At 36.3% G+C, this 25,983-nt stretch overlaps 1 protein-coding gene across 1 annotated transcript in view; it reads left to right on the top strand.

Moving 5' to 3' along the window:
• LOC128705855 (uncharacterized) overlaps window positions 1-25,281 on the top strand; it is a 623,755-nt gene extending 598,474 nt beyond the window's left edge. The window contains exons 8-9 of the mRNA XM_070092017.1: window positions 530-779; window positions 25,019-25,281. Of these exons, the coding sequence (XP_069948118.1) occupies window positions 530-779; window positions 25,019-25,266 (498 nt within the window). The 3' untranslated portion in view covers window positions 25,267-25,281. The remainder of the gene's footprint in view (window positions 1-529; window positions 780-25,018) is intronic.
• The last annotated feature ends 702 nt before the right edge of the window (window positions 25,282-25,983 follow it).

The following is a 25,983-nucleotide window of genomic DNA, read 5'->3' as shown; positions in this document are numbered from 1 at the left end:
GCGATAGTAATTATGGACAAGGTAGATTATAGTGGAAAAATAAACATGTTATTGGAAGACGGGGGAACTTACGTGCCCCTTAAGTGTGCAAAATATGACTAAGAGATTATTTGGAATTTTTCAAGTATTAGTAAACATATTTTGGTATTACTGAACACAATATGTTCATGAAAATGACTTGGAATTTTATTTCTTATAATTCCTTTTAATTATATGCCAACTATAAACATCAGGCTGATTGGATAGTAATTTGAGGGTAGGACACTATCTCACGATTTGAAGGTAGGAATCAATGACCATTCTCCATATCAAATCTGAAATCCTTTTCCTTGGTTTCTCCTGTTTTCTTTATCTTCCAAAATGAAACCCATTTATATATTAGTGCTTAAGGGACCATTTCTTCTCTCAAAATTAACTTCACTTAAGTTAACAAAAAAATATGTTATTTACTTTAATTTTATTACCCATCTATCTTAAATGTAAAGATTTACAAAGTTTATGAAGTAAATAAGTGTATCTTTGCCTTCAGGTACTACAGAAGAGATTAAATAAAGTGTTCAGAGCAGCGTCAGTGGGGATCTACCGTGGAGAAGGTGGAGTCAAGACTCTCTTAGAGTCTTACGGTCTCCCAGGAACCATCAGAGACAAACGCGGCTGTTCTCTCCTACATTATATAGCTGAAACACTCAATGAAGATGGTTCACCAGCCTGGAGTTATGATGATATTAAAGATTATCTCGACTCTGAGGAATATTACATCAACGCCGTTGACTACAAGGGTATGTACGGTATCATTTTTTTAATTCCTAAAGAAATTGATGCAAAGGTATGTGTCATAACATCGTTGTTGTGAAACATACCTTTCATGGTGTCACAAAAGATTCATTGTTGCAAATCATACCCTCGATGGTGTCACAAAAGGATTATGGGTGCATTCTTAGAGTGAGTATATGTGTTGTTCAGTTCAATTTAATTCACATCAGTCTTGCTTTAAATTTATAGTTAGGAAGATAACCTAATACGTGACAGCCTTTCAGTTCATGCGAGAAGTGCCATGTACCCTGGGGTAGGTGTGTTACGGCCATGTACCAATAATCCGCACATAGAAGAGAGGAGCTTACGACGACGTTTCGGTACGACTTGGACCATTTACAAAGTCATACTAAAGAACTGAGGGAAGGAAGGAGTGTATATGGGCAGGAGGTGGTAGTACTAGTAGTAGTAGTAGTGGAGGTAGAAGGTAGTAGTGGAGGAGGTAATAATGGGAGAGGTTGAGTCAGTCAAATACTAAGATATAGCAGCACTACACCTTCTAGGGGCCCACAGAGGGTAAGAGCAAGAACACAGAGGGGGGGGGGAAATATTGAAGAAACAAATAACCAAAGGAGAAAGAGAAAAGGGGAAGAGGTAGAAGAAGAAAAAAGAATCAGGTTAAGTCACGGGTGCTCGGAAGTCAGGAGCATTTTACAATGCAGTGCGAAAGGAAGGCATCAACAGAGACGAAGCCATGACTTAAATTCATACAAGGAAAGTTGTATATAAGTGAGAATTAAACCAGACAGCGACTGTAATGGTTGAAAGTAGGGTAGACAGTTGTAGCAGAAGACCAGTCAATAGGATCCTACAAACAACGTGAGCTTGTTTCATGTTGCGAGGATACTCGTGGTAGATGTATGCTTCAGGATAAATTTCAACCTCCTCCTGTTGGATCCCGCCTCCACAATCAGTCTATATAGCAACACACACACACACACACACACACACACACAGACACACACACACACACACACACACACACACACACACACACACACACACACACACACACACACACACACACACACACACACACACACACACAGATATATATATATATATATATATATATATATATATATATATATATATATATATATATATATATATATATATATATATATATATGTCGTGCCGAATAGGCAGAACTTGCGATCTTGGCTTAATTAGCAACGGTCATCTTGCCAAATAGGACAAGTGAAAATTTGTGTATGCAATAATTTCGCCAAAATCAATCTGAACCTAACGAAAAAAATATATTTCTTTGTGTTTGTTTAGTATTAAATTATTGTAAACAAATCTAAAATATATTTAGTTGGGTTAGGCTAAAATAAATTGCGCTTGTTATAATAAATTTAGGTAAGTTTTCTAAGTTTCTTTTGGTGCAAAATTATAATTTTTTACATCAACATTAATGAAAAAAATATATCTTTAAACGCATAAGATAAAATTTTAGAAAGGACTTAATTTTAAATGAGTTCTTGCTAATTGAACAGTTTTACATATTCGGCACGACATATATATATATATATATATATATATATATATATATATATATATATATATATATATATATATATATATATATATATATATATATATATATATATATATATATATATATATATATGCAATAAGATCACAGTAAACATGTGATTTCAGAATATGCAAAACAACCACTGTGAAAGAATAGAGAAATTCCAAGCGCTTTCGTGACTACTCATATTATCACGGAACAATAAAAGTAATGTATGTATGTATAATGTTCGCCAAGACCGTAGTCCTGGCACGGGTCTCAATCTTGCGATGACCGTCTCTGGCTCCCGAGGGAGAAAGGTAATGCATCAAAGGAAGGCATATAAAGGATCTAGACCACACCTCACTATCACATCCCACAACAAAACAACACCTGATGCGCGACTCATAAGAAAGGGAACACTGCAGCAGGCCCACTGGCCCAACTAGACAGGTCCTTCACACAACCCACGAACAAACTATTCTACCCAAGAACTAAGAATTTTAAAATTTATTATTTTTCCAATGTATTATTAAAATCTTCCCAAATTCTATTAATTATAAATGGATCTAATTTATATAAACCAAAGGAAATATTCATATTATTGTCAAAACTGCTTTTAATGAAACAAGATTTAATTATATTCCTGTCGACCATGGACTTGCTTGATACAACTTTCTCAACTTTTTGAAAATCAATTGGATGGTCAAAATCTCTCACATGAATAAATAGAGCATTGGAATCTTGTCCAGTTCTAATGCTATATTTATGTTGCTTTAATCTTAGTTCGAGACTTTTACCAGTTTGACCGTAATAAACTTTATCGTAAATTTTGCAAGGAATCTTACAGACACATCCGTCAGCATTTTGGGGGGAATTCTTTATCAAAAGATTTTTTACTGTATCAAGATTTTTAAATACAACTTTGATATTAAAGTCTTAAGAAGAGAAGGCATATTAACCAAGTTTTCATGGTAAGGGAGAACCAACATATTTTTAGTTAAATAAGGCTGGTTGTCCCTTTTTGGATTGTAAAAAGTATTTCTAGCAATTTTTAAAGATTCATCAATTACGTTTCTTGGGCATTTCAAATCTTTAGCTATTTCATAAATTTTGGATATTTTCTCATCTATGAGGAAATATCCCTTCACTAAATATGACCCTGCTCACACTCCAACAGCTCGTCAGGCCCCAAATACCATTCGTCTCCATTCACTCCTATCGAACATGCTCTCGCATACCTGCTGGAAGTCCAAGCCCCTCGCCCACAAAACCTTCCTTACCCCTTCCTTCCAACCTTCTCGAGGACGACCCCTACCCCATCTTCCTTCCCCAACAGATTTATACGCTCTCCATGTCATTCTACTTTGATCCATTCTCTCTAAATGACCAAACCACCTCAACAACCCCTCTTCAGGCTTCTGACAAATGCTTTTATTAACTCCACACCTTTTCCTAATTTTCACACTCCGAATTTTCTGCATAATATTTACACCACACATTGCCCTTAGACAGGACATCTCCACTGCCTCCAACTGCCTCCTCGCTGCAGCATTTACAACCCAAGCTTCACACCCATACAAGAGTGTTGTTACTACTATACTTTCATACATTCCCTTAGAATAACGTTTTTTGTCTCCACATATACCTCAATGCACCACTCACCTTTTTTCCCTCGTCAGTTCTCTCATTATCCTCATCCTTCATAACTCCATCCGCCGACACGTCAACTCCCAAATATCTGAAAACTTTCACTTCTTCCATACTCCTCCTCCACAATTTGATATACAATTTTTCTTTATCTAAATCATTTGATACCCTCATCACCTTACTCTTTCCTATGTTCACTTTCAACTTTCTACCTCTACAAACATTCCCAAACTCGTCCATTAATCTTTGCAATTTTTCTTTAGAATCCCCCATAAGCACAGTATCATCAGCAAAAACCAACTGTGTCAATTCCCATTTTGTACTTGATTCCCCATAATTTAATCTCAACCCTCTCCCGAACACCTATAAATATATTAAATATAAATATATTAAACAACCATGGTGACATTACATATCCCTGTCTAAGACCTACTTTGACCGGGAAGTAGTCTCCCTCTCTTCTACACACCCTAACCTGAGCCTCACTGTCCTCATACAACTCTCTATAGCATTTAGTAACTTACCACCTATTCTATATGCTTGCAGCATCTGTCACATTGCTCCCGTATCCACTGTCATATGCCTTTTCTAAATCCATAAATGCTATAAAAACTTCCCTACCTTTATATAAATACCGGTTACATATATGCTTCAATGTAAACACTTGATCTACACATCCCCTACCCATTCTAAAACCTCCTTGCTCATCCGCAATCCTACATTCTGTCTTACCTCTAATTCTTTCAATTATAATCCTACCATACACTTTCCCTGGTATACTCAGTAAACTTATTCCTCTATAATTTTTACAGTCTCTTTTGCCCCCATTCCCTTTATATAAAGGGACTATACATGCTCTCCGCCAATCCCTAGGTACCTTCGCCTCTTTCATACATTTATTAAACAAAAATGCCAACCACTCTAACGCTATATCCTCCCCTGCTTTCAACATTTCTGTCATGATCCCGTCAGTTCCAAGTGCTTTACTCCCTTTCATTCTACGTAATGCCTCACGTACCTCCCCCACACTCACATCCTGTTCTTCTTCACTCCTAGAAGATTGTATACCTCCCTGGCCAGTGCATGAAATTACTGCCTCCCTTTCTTCGTCGACATTTAAAAGTTCCTCAAAATATTCTCGCCATCTACCCAATACCTCCATCTTCCCATCTACTAACTCCCCTACTCTTTTTTTAACTGACAAATCCATTCGTTCCCTAGTCTTTCTTAACTCGTTTAATTTTTTTTCTTATTTTCATTAAAATTTCTTGACAATGCCTCTCCCACTCTATCATCTGCTCTCCTTTTGGACCCTCTCACCTCTCTTCACCTTTCTTTTACTCTCCATATGCTCTACTCTTCTTATAACGCTTCTGCTTTGTAAAAACCTCTCATAAGCTAACTTTTTCTCTTTTATCACACCCTTTACTTCATCATTCCACCAATCCCTCCTCTTTCCTCCTGCACCCACCCTCCTATAACCACAGACTTCTGCCCCATATTCTAATATTGCATTTTTAAAACTATTCCAACCCTCTTCAACCCTCCCCCCCACTACTCATACCTGCACCAGCCCACCTTTCTGCCAATAGTTGCTTATATGTCACCTGAACTTCCTCCTCCCTTAGATTATACACTTTCACCTCCCTCTTACTTGTTGCCATTTTCCTCTTTTCCCATCTCTAACTGTAGCTACAACTAAATAATGATCCGATATATCAGATGCCCCTCTATAAACGTGTACATCCTGGAGCCTACCCATCAACCTTTTATCCACCAGTACATAATGTAACAAACTAATTTCATTAAGTGCTATATCGTATCTTGTTTATTTATTTGACCTCTTCTTCATAAAATATGTATTACTTATTACCAAACCTGTTTCTACGCATAGCTCAATTAAAGGCTCCCCATTTTCATTTACCTCTGGCACCCCAAATTTACCTACTACTCCCTCCACAACATTTTTGCCCGCTTTAGCATTGAAATCCCCAACCACCATTGCTCTCACACTTGGTTCAAAACTCCCCACGCATTCACTGACACTTCCCAAAATCACTCTCTCTCTCTCTTCTACACTTCTCTCTTTTCCTGGTGCATATACGCTTAATATAACCCACTTTACACATCTAACCTTTATTTTACTCCACATAATCCTTGAATTAATACATTTATAGTCCCTCTTTTCCTGCCATATCTTATCCTTCGTCATTATTGCTACCCCTTCTTTAGCTCTAACTCTGCTTGAAACCCCTGACCTAATTCCATTTATTCCTCTCCACTGAAACTCACCCACCCCCTTCAGCTTTGTTTCACTTAAAACCAGGAATTCCAGCTTCTTCTCATTCATAACATCCACAATCATCTTTCTTATCATTCGCACAACATCCTCGCACAACATCCACGCACATTCAGACTTCCCACTTTGGCAATTTTCATCTTATTTTTCTTAGTAATTATTACAGGAAAAGGGGTTACTAGTCCAATGTTCCCGGCATTTTGGTTGACTTTTACAACACGCATGGCTTACGGAGGAAAGATTCTTATTCCACTTCCCCATTGATATAAAAGGAAAAATAATAAGACCAAGAACTATTAAGATAAAATAAAAGAAAATTCAGATGAATGTGTATAAATAAACATGTACATGTATGTATAGTGTAACCTAAGTGTAAGTAGAAGTAGCAAGACGTACCTGTAATCTTGAATATTTATGAGACAGACAAAAGACACCAGCAATCCTACCATCATGTTAAACAATTACAGGCTTTTGTTTTACACTAACTTGGCAGGACGGTAGTACCTCCCTGGGTGGTTGCTGTATACCAACCTACTACCTATAAAATATATATATATATATATATATGTATATATATATATATATATATATATATATATATATATATATATATATATATATATATATATATATATATATATATATTTATATATATATATATATATATATATATATATATATATATATATATATATATATATATATATATATATATATATATATATATATATATATATTCTTTCTTTCAACACACCGGCCGTATCCAAACGAGGCGGGGTGGCCCAAAAGGAAAAACGAAAGTTTCTCCTTTTACATTTAGTAATATATACAGGAGAAGAGATTACTAGCCTCTTACTCCCGGCATATTAGTCGCCTTTTACAACACGCATGGCGTACGGAGGAAGAATTCTGGTCCACTTCCCCATGGAGGTAAGAGGAAATAAACAAGAACAAGGACTAGTAAGCAAAATGGAAGAAAACCCACAGGGGTGTGTATATACATATATGCTTGTACATGTATGTGTATTGTGACCTAAGTGTAAGTAGAAGTAGCAAGATGTACCTGAAACCTTACATGTTTACAAGACAGAAAAATGGACACCAGCAATCCTGCCATCATGTAAAACAATTACAGGTTTCCGTTTTACACTCACTTGGCAGGACGGTAGTACCTCCCTGGGCGGTTGCTGTCTACCAACCTACTACCTATAAACATATATATATATATATATATATTATATATATATATATATATATATATATATATATATATATATATATATATATATATATATATATATAATATATATATATATATATTTATATATATATATACATATACATATACATATATATATATATATATATATATATATATATATATATATATATATATATATATATATATATATATATATATATATGTATATATATATATATATATATATATATATATATATATATATATATATATATATATATATATATATATACATATATATATATATATATATATATATATATATATATATATATATATATATATATATATATATATATATATATATACATATATATATATATATCTATATATATATATATATATATATATATATATATATATATATATATATATGAATATATATATATATCATGTGGGAGTTCGACACGTGGATTAGGTAAGAAATACTCACGTAGGCTGGTATTACGTATAATTACAGATAAGGTGGATAACGCCCTTACAGCCGTGACCTGCCTCCTTGCTCACTCTCGTAACACTGACTGACTGCCTGGCCGCCCAGTACCCATATGTGAGAGGGTCTTATGCCAGGTCAGCACAATATGAATATATGAATAGACAGTGACTCAGGCAGAGACGGTTGGTCGTGAGTCAACTGGCACAGTGGTTACTGGTAACTGGTTACTACTACTGAGAGCTCGGCGACGCTAACGTATGTCGTCCCGACATACAACTAATACAAACTAGAGATGGCAGGTATACGGCTTGGGCTGATTCTATACAATGTCAAAGTACACAACAATTAAACATTATAACATACATAAGTAGAACATTGGAATGGAAGCTTACGTAACTGAAACTGTAATGCAATGCAAGGTATAATATAGCACAACTTAAAACTCAACAAATGAACAACGAACTCAACGTTGAGATTACAAGTGATAAAAAAAAAATTTTGATCGATCGATCTGTATTCATGTGATCTACGGATTCTGAGGGAAGAATATATACAAAGAAAGAGTGTTTAACAGAAAGGCAGATTCGGTGCACTCAAATCTAGACTGTTAACTCTCAGAATGCGGAGAGAACATGAACACAAAAAAAAAAACTTCTTGAATACTGATAAGTTGATACTGTAATTATTCATCTATACAGGTTATTTACATTTAACCCCAACTCTGCTAGGGTGAGATTGACATATGCAGAATGGGTGTCATCTCTGGGAGGATCAAACTCTGTAGCATTGGCTAACTCATGCTGTATTTGAGGCAAATCTGAATTGGAAGTTACAAATGATATTTGAGGATTTCTCAATACCTGTCGTGTACGTAGGGAATAACGACATTCAGGTTGATCGTCTGACTGAGTATCAGAGGAAGAGAGTACAGGATCAGGAGGATTGTCAGAGTCTGTCACATTAGTCTGGGTTGGAACATCATTATCATCACATACTAACTTCATATGATCTAAATGCGATTCTTTATACTGACCAGTACTAATCTCTCTAACCTTATACTTATTACCAGTGATATGTTCAACTACTCGATAAGGACCAACAAACTTTTGATCAAGCTTTGGCATTGCAGACGTTTTGTTAAAGTTAATCAGCATAACTCTCGAACCTACTTTGATTTTGGATGGCTTTGCTCGAGTGTTTGCGACTCTTGTAAATTCAGCTGTTGATTTATGAAGTGTTTCACGGATTCTTCTAAAAACACTTTGAGCTAAGCTGGTACGAGTTGCTATGAAATCATCAGGGTTGTAATTTGGTTTCGGATTAGAATATAACAACTCATAAGGCAAACGTTTATCTACACCATACAATGCATAATGTGGAGTGTCACCTATAGAAACATTGTAAGCAGAATTTATAGCACACTGCACATCAGGTATAACTTCATCCCAAGTTTCACTGTTGGGATTGATAGTGGCTCTCAAGACATCAAGTACTTTCTTATTGGTTCGTTCCGCTAACCCATTGCTGGCAGGATGATGAGGAACAATGGTGGATTTAGAGATCTTGTACAAGGTACACAAATTTTCAAGAATCTCATTACAGAATTCACCTCCATTATCTGTTACTAGGGACTTAGGAGTGGTATGCCTGCAGATAATGCGTTCTTTAAACGCTTTGCTACTGTCTTGGCAGTCTTATCTGCAATAGGAACTAACTCACAATATCTGGTGAAATGGTCTACCATAACACACAGATGTTTGTTGCCTTGGAGGGAACATTGGAAATTAGTTAACAAATCTAGCGCAACTCTTTCCCACGGTTCGCTAGTAGTTGGATATACTTGGATTGGATTAGGACCATTAGCATTACCTTTATGTTGCATGCAGACACTACATTTCTTAACATACTCAGAAATATCAGTTGCCATACGAGGCCAAAAGTATTTCAATCTGGCTTGTTTTACTGAACGATCCATACCAGGGTGTGCAACACCTGGTACATCGTGAACTAGCTGTAAGGCTACATTCACTAGTGACTGTGGAATTACTAACTGGTATACTCTTCTGCTAGGAGTACCCAACTCGGCTGTTCGATACAGTAATTCTTGGTTCATGACAAAGTCACTGATGGGTGCTGGTGGCTTCACAGTCAGAATAAGATCTTCCTGGAGCAGGAATCGAATCACACCAGAACACAAGGGATCGGTTCTTTCTTACTGGAGGAATGAACAAACTCGGTGGAGTGGATGGCTCCCCCCGGTTGAAAAAATTAACGCTATAACACGCAATATGAGCAAGGGAGAACGAATCTACTATCTCAAACTGCAAGCACAGGAGAAAAGAAATGAACACGGTGAACAATGCTGATATTCTGAGTCGCACACAGTGACACGAGGTATCAACTATAAAGAAACTACACTTACAAACTTTAACAACGTGGAAGTTACTCGAGAAATAACTTCTTACAATGCACTGATTACTGTCAACTAGGATGGGATCACAATCTGAAACACAAGGGACAACAACACACTCAAGTGAGCACACTAGCCACAGAAACGTCTTTCTGCGCTTGTGGCATCAGCAAGAGATGGCATAACTCGTTGCAAGTAAAGTTCTTCTCAAAGCGTCCCCTGGGAAGGAACGAATACTTGAACAAGTCGCCATCGCAAGGATAGTAGAGCACTATCGTGCGTGCATGATATTGTGGCTGGAGTCCAGACAGGAGTGACAGTATTAGTGCCTGACCGCTCGGCTACGTTAATAAGTAATTCACGGATCTATAGGAACTTAATCTGAACTTCACATTTCGCAGCACTTTAACAAATCTCAGATACAAGCTGTGAGAACAAACACATTGTTCGAGGGCTAGGTATTGTCTTTCAGTCAGTAAGGGAATGTGAGGACTGATGACAGGAGCAGCAATAGCCTGAGAGGTCTGAGTGTCGACATTCACTAAAGTATCACTTGACGGTATGTGAGACATAATGGCAAAGTAGCACGAGAACAAATAAGGCAAAAATAATGAACAATAAAAATGATATAAAATTCTAGAATGAAATAAAAGATATGCAACTAATTCTGCAGAAGGAATAAAAAAAAAATGTCTAAGATACACTGCAAGAGGAAGAACAACTCAATGTGAAGGACTATTGGCCAAAATAAAAAAATTTACATTGAAATATACAAGTAAAATATTACTGGAGACTGAATTAAATGCAAAATGAGCTGTCTTTACTCTTGCTAATAAAGAAATTAATTAATTAAATTTTAAATCAATGTAAAAGTATAAAATAAAATTATTAAATTGTTAACTGGGAAATTTAAGTATTTTCTAAGAATGCATAAACGAGATTAAAATATAATTCATAAAAATATCAATAAAAGAAAATAATTCACTGCAGAACAAGTGCAACAAAATAATTCACTGCAGAACAAGTGCAACAAAATAATTCACTGCAGTAATAAAGTGTCACAGGGAAAACTCAGGTTAAATGATAAAATTAAAAGATGAAGAAAAAAACTGATTGAACACTTTAACTCTTAATTGTAAATTAGACAAAACAATTTACTCAAACAGAGTAAGGAAAACACTTTACGTTAAAAGTAATTGAAATTGCATCAAGAGTGAATTTGTTCAAGAAATATAAAAATATGAATAAAATAAAACAAAGGAACAAAACGGGTAAATTAACACTTACAGTGGCGGGGCACACAATATTATTAATATATTCTTACAACAAAATCTTGCTGTGACTGATACGACAAAAATTTGCTGGCAAAAATAATGGTACACAGTCTGCGAAAAAATTAGAGGAATGAGACACTGCTGGCATACGAAAAAAAAAAGACACACATAGAAATAAATGGATAATTTGGTATACTGGGGTGAATATCACTGCATGAAATACAATGACAATTACTGGAGAATACAACGCTGAAAGAATACACGATAAAAAAAATGAATCACTTCACACAGAGTGACTGACTGGTACACTACACAATAATACTTACTAGAGACAGGAGTAGCATAAAGAAAAAAAAAACACAGATAAAAAAAATATAAGATAAGTGAAAACACTGAAAAATATTGTAAAAAATAACGAGTCAAAGAAAAACTGAAAACACAAGGTTTAGAGTACACAAGCAATTTACTATAAATGTCTCACACATGCAAATGTCTTTAAATTCAAGAAAAATGTCTCTAAATTATCACTGAAGTCTGTAGTAGTCGGGTGATTACTGGTGATGAGGGTAGGTTGTAGGTTGTCCTGCGCGGTGACTGACGCCTCCTACACTCACTGTTTTCGGAAGAAAGGCGCTCTCTCGGTGGACTCCCATAATTGGGTTTTATCGTTGGCGCTCACCTACAATCGACCAATTGTGAGCCAAAACAGTAGTAGGACCCGGTAAGGGTACAAACAACCACAGGTAAATGAGGTGGGTGGCTGGTGGTGGTGGTTGATGGTGGGTGGGTGAGAGTATGGTGGGCGAGAGAGACTCGCTGACGCACTGCCGCGCACCCCACTCTACCCACGAAGGTGGCTTGATAAGCCACTCTATGCCACAGGAATGGTGAAACCCACTCTTAGCATCCAACAGGGAGCACAAAGCGATATAGACAATACTGCAGAGGAACTTGGCTTACTTCTTACTGCGTGGCTTACTTCTCTCTCTCAGCTGGGTTAGAAGCTGGGTTGGCTGACTGGCTTAACCCACAAGAATGGCTGACTGGAAGACGTGTAACGATGCACAAAGCACGGAGGAGCAGTTGGATGACAGGAGACAGGCTGGATGATAGGCTGACTGGCGTTCACTTCCACAGTCTGGCTTACTGACTGGCTTAATTGCAAAATCCGGGTCAACCCCTCGCAGATTGAGCAATTAGCACACGAACTAAGCCAGGAAGCTTGAAACGGCTGCAACAGGCTTGCAGGCTGGAGGTTGTGAGGGGAGTAAGGCGGCTGGCTGGAGGTTCACCTTTGACCCTGCCGGCTACTCACAACAGTCTTGTAACGTCCTGAATTACCCGTAAAAACTAAATCCACGCTCCACACCGGTGTCACTATTTATCATGTGGGAGTTCGACACGTGGATTAGGTAAGAAATACTCACGTAGGCTGGTATTACGTATAATTACAGATAAGGTGAATAACGCCCTTACAGCCGTGACCTGCCTCCTTGCTCACTCTCGTAACACTGACTGACTGCCTGGCCGCCCAGTACCCATATGTGAGAGGGTCTTATGCCAGGTCAGCACAATATGAATATATGAATAGACAGTGACTCAGGCAGAGACGGTTGGTCGTGAGTCAACTGGCACAGTGGTTACTGGTAACTAGTTACTACTACTGAGATATATATATATATATATATATGTATATATGTATATATTATATATATTATATATATATATATATATATATATATATATATATATATGCAATAAGATCACAGTAAACAGGTGATTTCAGAATATGCAAAATAACCACTGTGAAAGAATAGAGAAATTCCAAGCGCTTTCGTGACTACTCACATTATCAAGGAACTATGAAAGTAAAGCATCCAAGGAAGGTATATAAGGGATCTGGCCAACACCTCACTATCAGATCCCACAATGGTTAAACACCTCACGCGCGCCGGCCCGACTGGACAGGTCCTTCGCACAACCCACCAACAAACTATTCTACCCAAGAAAATTTAAAAAATTATTATTTGTCCAGTGTATTATTAAATTCTTCCCAAATTCTATTAATTATAAATGGATCTAATTTATATAAAACAAGTGAAATATTCATATTATTGTCAAAACTGCTTTTTATGAAACAAGATTCAATAATATTCCTGTCGACCATGGACTTGCTTGATACTACTTTCTCAACTTTTTGAAAATCAATTGGATGGTTAAAATCTCTTACATGAATAAATAGAGCATTGGAATCTTGTCCAGTTCTAATGCTATATTTATGTTGTTTTAATCTTAGTTCGAGATTTTTACCAGTTTGACCGTAATAAACTTTATCGCAAATTTTACAAGGAATCTTATAGACACATCCATCAGCATTTTGGGGGGAATTCTTTATCAAAAGTTTTTTTTACTGTATCAAGATTTTTGAATACAACTTTAATATTAAAAGTCTTAAGAAGAGAAGGCATATCAACCAAGTTTTCACGGTAAGGGAGAACCTACATATTTTTAGTTGAATAAGGCTGGTTGTCCCTTTTTGGATTGTAAAAAGTATTTCTAGCAACTTTAAAAGATTTATCAATTACGTTTCTTGGGTATTTTAAATCATTACCTATTTCATAAATTTTGGATATTTCCTCATCTATGAACTCAGGACTACAAATTCGTAAAGCTCTCAAAAACATTGATGAGAAAACAGACAGTTTGACTCTATCTTGATGCGAAGAATAATAGTGGACATAGGAACAGTTATTTGTAGGTTTTCTGTAAATTTTAAATTTGAATTCATTATTACCCTTAATAATTAAAACATCTAGAAAAGTCAATGAGTTATTTTCTTCAAACTCAACAGTAAAGTTTATAGAATGGGCTAAGCTATTTAATTTTCCAAGGAAATGGTGTATATCTACATTTTTGGGCATAAGACACAAAATATCATCAACATATCTGAACCATTTAGCTCTATTAGGGAGGATTGTGTTAAGCAACCTTGTTTCAAAAAATTCCATGTATAGGTTACTAAGAACAGGTGAAAGAGGATTTCCCATTGCCATACCAAACTTCTGAGTGTAAAACTTATCATTAAATACAAATTTTGCATCACCAATGCAAAGTTTAATAAGTTTAATGATAGTAGGAACTGGCAATGGTAAATCATAGTTAACGAGTTCTTCAGATAAGAAACTTAATAAATCATCAACAGGAACTTTCGTAAACAAGGAAGTAACATCAAAACTAACCATGTTAAAATCATTTAAGTCAGTCAAGGAGTTTAATTTATCAACTAAGTCTATGTTGTTTTTAACATTAAAGTTAGAAATTTTGCCAACAATAGGGCTCAAAATATCAACAGGCCATTTGGATAATTTATATGAAACTCACCCTATGGAGCTAATGATTGGTCTGACTGGATTCTCTGGTTTGTGTGTTTTTATTAGTCCATACATGTAGGGTAAAGATGGATTAGTGGAAGTAAATTGTTTGACTAATTCATCTTTGCCTTTCAGTAGAAGTTTTATTGTTTTATTGAAATTGCTGTTAACGGTTTCTAGGGGATTTTTTCTAAGTTTAGAATAGGTTTCAGTATCATCTAAGAGATTATTAATTTTTTCTTGGTAATCATTTTCTTTAATAATTACTATTGCATTTATTTTGTCTGCTTTAGTAAGGCGCAAATTTTTATTGTTATTAAGTGTATCATAAGACTTAAAGAATCTTTGAGGGCAATTGGGAATGTTCGGTTTTAACATAGAGCTATATACCATTCCTTTACTAATATTAATTTCATCAGGGGATAAATCAGAAAATTTTTCAAAGTTACAAAAGGCTTTTGCAATTTCAACATTATTAAGTTTTTTTGAAGTTGCAAAACTTAGGCCAAAACCTAGAGCAGCAGTTGTATTTTTGTCTAAAATTTCATCTGATAAGTTAATTACAAAATTGTTATTAGCATGCTTTGTCCAATCACTATTTTCAATTAAAATGTCTAATTTTCTTTGTAGTTTGTTTTTGAGTTCATTACAAATTCTTCTGAGTTTATTATAGCAATGATCCAACATCTCTCATGTCAAGGAGTCTATTGGGTAAAAGAGACTTGGGCAGAACTTGTTCATTTAAAATTTTTTTTAAAAAATTAAGTCGAGTTTTTAACTCATGGGACTTGATCAGTGCAGAAGAAAACTGGGAAACAAAAGATATATGATTAGGAAAGCTTATCGAGAACATTCTGAAGAGTCGTGTGGTATCCATTAATGCAATAAGATCACATTAAACAGGTGATTTCAAAATATGCAAAACAACCACTCTGAAAGAATAGAGAAATTCCAAGCACTTTCGTGACTACTCACATTATCAAGGAACTATGAAAGTAAAGCATCCAAGGAAGGTATATAAGGGGTCTGGCCAACACCTCACTATCAGATCCCACAACGGTTGAACACCTGAAGTTTTGCAACTTCAAAAAAACTTAATAATGTTGAAATTGCAAAAGCCTTTTGTAACTTTGAAAAATTTTCTGATTTATCCCCTGATGAAATTAATATTAGTAAAGGAATGGTATATAGCTCTATGTTAAAACCAAACATTCCCAATTGCCCTCAAAGATTCTTTAAGTCTTATGATACACTTAATAACAATAAAAACTTGCGCCTTACTAAAGCAGACAAAATAAATGCAATAGTAATTATTAAAGAAAATGATTACCAAGAAAAAATGAATAATCTCTTAGATGATACTGAAACCTATTCTAAACTTAGAAAAAATCCCCTAGAAACCGTTAACAACAATTTCAATAAAACAATAAAACTTCTACTGAAAGGCAAAGATGAATTAGTCAAACAATTTACTTCCATTAATCCATCTTTACCTTACATGTATGGACTAATAAAAACACACAAACCAGGGAATCCAGTCAGACCAATCATTAGCTCCATAGGGTCAGTTTCATATAAATTATCCAAATGGCTTGTTGATATTTTGAGCCCTATTGTTGGCAAAATTTCTAACTTTAATGTTAAAAACAACATAGACTTAGTTGATAAATTAAACTCCTTGACTGACTTAAATGATTTTAACATGGTTAGTTTTGATGTTACTTCCTTGTTTACGAAAGTTCCTGTTGATGATTTATTAAGTTTCTTATCTGAAGAACTCGTTAACTATGATTTACCATTGCCAGTTCCTACTATCATTAAACTTATTAAACTTTGCACTGTTGATGCAAAATTTGTATTTAATGATAAGTTTTACACTCAGAAGTTTGGTATGGCAATGGGAAATCCTCTTTCACCTGTTCTTAGTAACCTATACATGGATTTTTTTGAACCAAGGTTGCTTAACACAATCCTCCCTAATAGAGCTAAATGGTTCAGATATGTTGATGATATTTTGTGTCTTATGCCCAAAAATGCAGATATACACCATTTCCTTGGAAAATTAAATAGCTTAGCCCATTCTATAAACTTTACTGTTGAGTTTGAAGAAAATAACTCATTGCCTTTTCTAGATGTTTTAATTATTAAGGGTAATAATGAATTCAAATTTAAAATTTACAGAAAACCTACAAATAACTGTTCCTATGTCCACTATTATTCTTCGCATCAAGATAGAGTCAAACTGTCTGTTTTCTCATCAATGTTTTTGAGAGCTTTACGAATTTGTAGTCCTGAGTTCATAGATGAGGAAATATCCAAAATTTATGAAATAGGTAATGATTTAAAATACCCAAGAAATGTAATTGATAAATCTTTTAAAGTTGCTAGAAATACTTTTTACAACCCAAAAAGGGACAACCAGCCTTATTCAACTAAAAATATGTTGGTTCTCCCTTACCAAGAAAACTTGGTTGATATGCCTTCTCTTCTTAAGACTTTTAATATTAAAGTTGTATTCAAAAATCTTGATACAGTAAAAAAAACTTTTGATAAAGAATTCCCCCCAAAATGCTGATGGATGTGTCTATAAGATTCCTTGTAAAATTTGCGATAAAGTTTATTATGGTCAAACTGGTAAAAATCTTGAACTAAGATTAAAACAACATAAATATAGCATTAGACCTGGACAAGATTCCAATGCTCTATTTATTCATGTAAGAGATTTTAACCATCCAATTGATTTTCAAAAAGTTGAGAAAGTAGTATTAAGCAAGTCCATGGTCGACAGGAATATTATTGAATCTTGTTTCATAAAAAGCAGTTTTGACAATAATATGAATATTTCCTTTGGTTTATATAAATTAGATCCATTTATAATTAATAGAATTTGGGAAGAATTTAATAATACACTGGACAAATAATATTTTTTTAAATTTTCTTGGGTAGAATAGTTTGTCGGTGGGTTGTGCAAAGGACCTGTCCAGTCGGGCCGTCGCGCGTCAGGTGTTTAACCGTTGTGGGATCTGATAGTGAGGTGTTGGCCAGACCCCTTATATACCTTCCTTGGATGCTTTACTTTCATAGTTCCTTGATAATGTGAGTAGTCACGAAAGCACTTGGAATTTCTCTATTCTTTCACAGTGATTGTTTTGCATATATATATATATATATATATATATATATATATATATATATATATATATATATATATATATATATATATATATATATATATATATATATATATATATATAGCAGAAATATAAAGGTATATTTTCTTTCATTTATGTTAATGTAAAAATTCACAATTTTTTACCAAAACAAAAATCGATACAGAGGAGTCGCCGTTCAGCCGCCGTGGAGAGAAGACGTCGTCGTTCCTGCTCTTCGGTTATCCTGAGTAATTCTCCATCAGAGGAACTCTGAGCACTGCTACTCGAGATTTTTCATGGGTTATCCTTAGTTGTTCTCGACCAGAGCTGAGAGGAAACTTGCTTGCAGTCACTTCGAGCCCCTTCCCATCATGAGGGTAAGGCGGTGACTTGCTTGCTTGTTCACCCTTCTCTTCCCCATCCCCCCATCCTTCCCCATCCTCCCCTCACCCAAACATCTACACTGGCCCACACACTAGCACACTACTTACACTGCTGTCCTTCTGACTTTCCTATCTTCCTCTTTCTCGGCAACTTCGCCTTTGGCGAGTTAACACAAGGCATTTTGACCATCCGGTAGCTCGTGTGGGCTTTAAAATCCGGCTGATCTTTGCCTTGGGCCCTTTCCCCCTCACCACTCGAGGGTAGGCTATCTTAGGGGCCCTGTCCCCCTCACCACTCGAGGGTAGGCTATCTTAGGGGCTGACCTTCATAAGTCAGCTGAAATAGGATGTCAGGATTAACACCAAGGAAAGACCCTTTTTGTTAAAGCAACTTCTGTGCCAGATGTACCTTCTTGGACATCATGGCACGAATACGAGTAAAAATTCGTGTTGATGACAATCAAAAGTCGAAGAAAGAAATTCTCGAATGTATTTGTTCGAATTCAACTGTTGCTCCAGTGGATGTTTTTCAAACCCACGCTGGGGCAGCACTTCTCCTCTCTTCTGAAGAAGAGTTACTTCAACTCCCCAAGCACGATGTTCTGGAAAAATTGAAGACTTTTGGTATTACCCCAGTTGCATCTGAAAGCTATCAAGCACAACGAACTGTTTGTGGCCAGAATTAACAGCTTCATGAGAGAGAGTTCAGTGGAGGAGCTTGTAGATGACTTTAATAGGGAGAATTCTGAATTTAAGGTTGTCCAAGCATATAAATTCTCTAAACCTGGCAACAACCAGGTAACATTGAAGTTAATACTTGAGACACTTGAAGCAGCCAAACTAGTATGTCAAACCATACCACGGGCGGGCTTGAACCCGCTGCCAGTGAGTCTCAAAACTCCAGACCGTCGCGTTAGCCACTAGACCAGCTAGCCACAATAAGATTCGTCCAACTAGGTATATTTCTACACAATAGGAAGGTTAGCATAGGCACCACTGTGACCACAGAGTCATGTTAACGGCATTGAGGGGACTTGAGCTAGAGTTCGTCACGGCCACGCTAGCTGGAGATTCGTCTGTAAAAACTTGCATTTGTGGTCACAGTGGTGCTTGTGCTAACCTTCCTATGGTGTAGAAATATACCTAGTTGGATGAATCTTATTGTGGCTAGCTGGTCTAGTGGCTAACGCGACGGTCTGGAGTTTTGAGACTCTCTGACCGCGGGTTCAATCCCGCCCATGGTATGGTTTGTTTGCAATCGTGTCATTACTATTTCGTGAGTCTAGTATGTCAAAATAGTTATAAATGTTTTAGCACCAGATGTACACCTGACCAAATCTCTCTTGAACGGTTTGTCAGTGTTACACAATGTTTTAAATGTTATACATTTGGCCATACCACCAATAAATGCAGTAGCCAATCACTGATTTGCAGCATATGCTCTGGTCAACATTCTTTTAGAGATTGCCATAACAAAACTAAGCCCAAGTGAGTCCTTTGCAATGGAAAACACCATGCTGTTTCTGCTATCTGTCCTGAGAGGAAAAAGGTAATACAGAAAATTCTAGAAGCCAAGAAACTATCCAATTCTTCGAAGACCACTCCCCAGGCACCTCCAACAATGTCCCAGACTAACTTCCCAGCTTTGCCTGTATCTAGCGGGACTCCTCAGGTCTCTTCCACCGGTTCCAATGTTTGGAATTCTACCCCTCTTAGAGTGCCCCAATCTAACCCTCACCTACAACATACACAAACGCAAACACAAGGTTCATCCTCACCTCCCATGTCTCAGGGATCCTCAGCCGGGGATATAACAAGAGCTCAACTAATGTACATGATGGCCAAGGATATTCAACTCTGCTCTAATATTTTCAATGATTTGTTAATGGCTAATGGGATCACTCCCATTACTATCCCAGATAATGTTATGGTTATTATGGCCCAGCCCTCTCAAGACAAGAAGTATGTGCCCTACTCTACCTCTACAAATATGCCTAATTCGTCCCTTGTTCAGGGCGCACCTGCCTCGAATACCCAGGTTGTCAAGTCCCCTCAGCCCGATGAGTCAATACCAAATTTTCCCTTGGAGCCTCCACAGTCTCCCATTAACTCTCACGAGCCTCTGCTTCCTGAAACTGGGAATATCACACCTCAGTTTTCTGATGATGACTCTAATGACTCTAATGATTCTGTTAATATTACCAACTCTAGTGAGGATGGTGACACTTTTAGTTCAGAAGCAACTACTCAGAACTTTCCTCCTCCCCTTGACGAGTCCAGCAGGGATAGTGTGTATACCAAACATGACATTACTTGCAGGCGTTCAGACCGCAGTGCACGTGCGAAGTGCAAGAAATAATGGGGATTACAATTTTCCAACTTAATGTTCAACATTTCTTTAATAACCGTTACCTCCTTGAAGTTGAACTACATAATTACAATCTCGATGTTATACTCTTGAATGAGACAGCTGCGAGAGTTGATCACCATATTAAATTACGTGGTTACTCTACTGTGGAGAAATCGAGAGGACCCTATAGTGGTGTAGCCATCTTAGTTAAATTAGGCTATGCATTTAGAAACATTCACATTGATGAAGATAACATTATTGCAACAGAGCTCACGACGACGTCTCATGGCCAACTGTTGATAGGAACTGGATATTTTCCCCCGAGACAACCATATATAGAGTCTAGTCCCCTACATAGGATATTAAGCAGAAATATTCCTTCAATTCTAGCGGGAGATTTTAATGCTCATCACCCTGCCCTCTTTAACTGTGGAGCTGGTAATCCACTGGGTGACTTGAAAGGAAAACAACTATTTAATATCATGACAGCCAGAAACTTGTCATTTCAAGGCCCATTCTTTAAATCGTATATTGGTCCTCATCCAGGGACACCAGATATAGTACTGACAAACAAAGACTGACCTCTTTCATTGTCGTCTCTCTCCTGGTGGAAACGTAGGATCGACCTTTCACTGCAATTGACGGCACGATCAGGTCCTTTCACAATCAAATAATTGTTGCTACTAATGCAACTTGCCAATTAGCTTCCACAAAGATCTACCAACAATATAAACCTACTAGGGAAATTAGAGACGGTTTGAGAAATTATCAAACAGAATGTCGAAGGCATCTTCAAACGCGGCAACCACCAGTAGCTACATTGCATAGATTGAGGCAAGAATTAATTAACATGATTAGTCACCACAAACGTGACTTATGGAAATTGCTAGTTCTCCAAGCTAATCAGTATAAACGTGAGCCTGCAAAATTTTGGAGTAAGATCCGGCAACTTTTAGGGGCATAGCACAAGGCTCCTAACTACCTAATTCATACCTTCACTGATGAGGATGATGAAGAGGTTGAGATTAAGCCTGATGATCCACAGGACCAGGCTAATTTGATGGGTGATGTATGGGAGAAAATTCTCTCCCACAATAAGAGTCATCGATTTAACAATAATCACTATCAATTGGTCAATGAATGGAGAGATGAGAACTTAGATGATCTACAACCGCTACCTTCCATCGATACATCAACTCTTGAAGAGGCACACCCGCTTACTAGACCTATCACACTACTTGAGATGAGTCAAGTTATTGGAAGAATGCGAAATAGAGCAGAAATTGTAAACAGTCTTTGATTAATATCTTTAATGCCATCTTGGCCTTCGGACATTTTCCAGTTGTTTTTAAGACTGCTAGGATGATCTTTCTTGCTAAACCCAATGAAGACATTCATCAACCAGGGAACTATAGACCTCTATCTTTACTTGAAGTCACTGGGTAAGTTCTTGAAAAGATCATTTCCAACAGAATGAACTACTATATGTGGTTTAACCACCTTTTTACTAAAAAACAATTTGGCTTTAGAACACATAGAGGTACCAATCATGCAATAAATATTATTTTTGATACTGTAGCAAGTCTAAAACATCAGGGCAATCTTGCCCTAATTACCACCAGAGATGTTCATAAAGTTTTTGATAGCTTATGGCATAATGGTCTTATATTCACTTATTGACCTACTGACCATAACTGGACCTTTCTCAGATTAATATATAACTTCTTAACTCAAAGAAAAATCATTCCCACCTTTCACGGCAGGTCAACAGAGCCTTTTATACCGACAACTGGTGTCCCACAAGGTTCTTATCATAGTCCAATTCTATTCAATATTTATGTGAATGATCTTCCTCAACCAGAGTTTAATGATACAATTATAACGCAATTTGCAGATGATGTTATCCATGTTGTCTCGTCAACTCCTGTAACAGGAAAATACAAGTATGAGAGAGTCATAGAAAAAATGAACATTGAACTTCGTCGAACATCTAATTGGGAAAGGAAATGGAGAATTACGACTAACCCTGACAAAGTCCTGGTTAGCACTATAGGATGTTTTGCATCAACCATCGAAGATAAGGGGGATATTTCCATCAGAGATACACCTGTAGCCATTAGAAACCCTTACAAGATCTTGGGATATGAAATAGACAGGCTGCTCCAATCAACATCTCATGTAAATAAAAAGATCAACATAGCCAAAGCCGGTCTTAGCAGTCTCTTTAGATTTAATCAAGCCCCTTCACATGTCAAAAAACATCTGTATAAAATGATGATAAGACTTATAATCGAATACCCATGTGTCCCAATGTCGTTAACAACAAAGACCAACATGCTACGGTTGCAACGGGTCCAGAATAGAGCTCTCCGCTTTATTACGGGCACCAGGAGGAGAGAGCCAAAATGACAGATTTACACGTACAACAAGATATTACTGCCTTAAATGTACGCATTGATACGCTGAAGAAGAAACAACTCTATGCAATTCAAGAACTCGACATACCAGATAGAGAACATCCTCTCCAAGTTGAAAATACTACTGACTATATCATTAATACTCCTCACAGGACCCAAAGAATGACTCTCCCACAGAGGCTGCGTCGCTTCATCCATAAAGACGGTTACCATCGACCAATGATCTTGCGCATCCTCCCTTCAGATGAAGATGATTGGCTAACACCAGAACCCATCTATGTCTACTAAGAAAATTATCGCCCCTAATTATGGAGATATATTGTATAACACTTCTACTTCTACATCTACTGTTATAAATTATGCTACATTTACTATGGCGGGACACCACCTTGAAAGAAGCTAACGTGTCAAGTAATTCTCCATGAATTGTCAAGAAAATTATCGCCTTGTCTTGTCGTTTAAATATTCGTTATGCAATCGCAAAATAAAAAAAATAAAAAAATTGCAACTTGTATATATGCTATCAATTCAGAGTCATGTACCTATATATCTGTTATATCTATGTGACTCTGATGGGCTAGTATTATACCCCTTCAAGAATATTCTTATATTTCACATACACTTTTTAAATTGCACCAAAGTGATTGGGCCACTTACTTTTTATATCCTACTTCTCTCCCCACCTCCCACCCTTTTATATCCTACCTCACTCCCCCGACCCACCCTTTTCCAATATTTCTATCCTTTCCCATCCTTCTTCCTTACCCATCTTACCAAAGACTCTGGTCATAAGAAGCGAAACCAAAACAACCTAAGAAAACTTACCTAACATTATAATAAGCCTAATTTAATTTAGCTTAATCCAACTAAATTTATTTTTGATAGTTAAATTCTTCCTCCGTAAGACATGCGTGTTGTAAGAGTCGGCTAAAATGCCGGGAGCAAGGGGCTAGTAACCTCATCTCCTGTATATATTACTAAATATAAAAGGGGAAACTTTCGTTTTTCTTTCTGGGCCACCCCGCCTCGGTGGGATACGGCCAGTGCGTTGAAAGAAAAAAGTTTATATATATATATATATATATATATATATATATATATATATATATATATATATATATATATATATATATATATATACAACGTATATTCTGATTTCATAGACGATGTGGGTGTGAGAGGGTTAAGAATAGATCTACTGGTAAAGCTCTTAGTCCAAAGGAAGGAGTTCTTTTGGCTTGCAAATGGTTCCTCTAATTGTAATACAGCATTAAATGTGAATCCTTCCTATTAGAGGCCTATTTTAGTCTAGACGGTATAGCGTCATTTTACAGACCTCAGTTCGATCCCCTCATCCACCTTTCTTTTTATTGATTAACATTTATTTATTACAAATTAATTTGAGTTCGTAGACGATTTGAAATTGAATGGAGTATGAATATTGGGCCGAGGGAAGATGTTCAGTTATGTTATCGTTTGTGCCTCTGACGGAGTGCAATTCACTAAGTATTAACTCTGAAATTTTCCTATTAGAGGCCTGGTTTAGCTTAGATGGTACTGCGTCAGACTGTCAATTTCCATTCCGCAGTTTGATCCCTTCATCTACCCTTCTGTTTATATACATATAAACAGAATTGTGTGAACTGACATTGTATATGTAAAAGAGCCTTTTTTCTTCCTCAGGTCAAACAGTGCTGCACACATTGGCAGGTCACCAACAAATTAGCAAGAAAGTAAACTGGAGTGAGAAGGATCAGTTGTTAGAGGATGTGTGGTGTGCAATGGCCGAAATGTTTATTAAGAAAGGTTGTAACCCAACACTCAGGAATCACAGTGGGAGAAGCCCAGTGGATATTGCTAAGGATAAAGGTGAAAATAAACTTTCATACATGCTGAGAAAGGTAATTTTTTTTTTCATGGGCTCTTCATGATATTTTTCTTTTTAATTTTTTTTTTCATGTTAATGGCCTGAACGATTTTTTTTAAGTATTTATTAATCTTCCTTCATTTTCCATGTAAGTAATGAATTTAGTGCTTTTCTTTGAGCAATTGACAGTTATCTTAACATTTTGAGCAACATTTGAGTATCTTTATTCTTGAAATATTTCCCCAGCCAATGGCGTCTTGAGTCTAATGTAAAGTTAAATATGAAATGGAGCAGTATTACACAGTCAAAAGTGAAGAAACTCACTAGTGAAGGTAGGTTGTGCCTGTAAGTTAAGCAAGTTTACATGAATTCCTTGCATCAAGACCGCAAGATGTTGTTGTGTCTGATAGAGTTTGAATATATGGCTTAGAAAACCGACTGCATTGTGTTGAAGAAGCTACTCGTTGGCGAAACGTCGCAGGAATTAAAATTCCCAGTGTTGCAGAAGTGTCTTTATTTATGATCTCGGTTTTCTAAACCATTTATTCAAACTTGATAGAAATAATAGTAAATGGTTGTGGGCGTCTTACACGTCTTAGTTAACATGAATTATTGCATATAAACAAGTATAAAAATCATTGGATTAGACAGAGAATCTCTTTGGGTAGAATTTCTAGAACAAGAAATATAGATTTTAAGTTTTAATAACAGACCTTCTAACTGAAAATCTGCCATAAGGGAACTTCTTTAAAACGAAAGTGTAAAGGCTTCTAGACATGGT

The sequence above is a fragment of the Cherax quadricarinatus genome, chromosome 3 (assembly GCF_038502225.1).
Source record: "Cherax quadricarinatus isolate ZL_2023a chromosome 3, ASM3850222v1, whole genome shotgun sequence".
Lineage (NCBI taxonomy): Eukaryota > Metazoa > Arthropoda > Malacostraca > Decapoda > Parastacidae > Cherax > Cherax quadricarinatus.
This window is presented reverse-complemented; position numbering and strand designations above follow the sequence as displayed.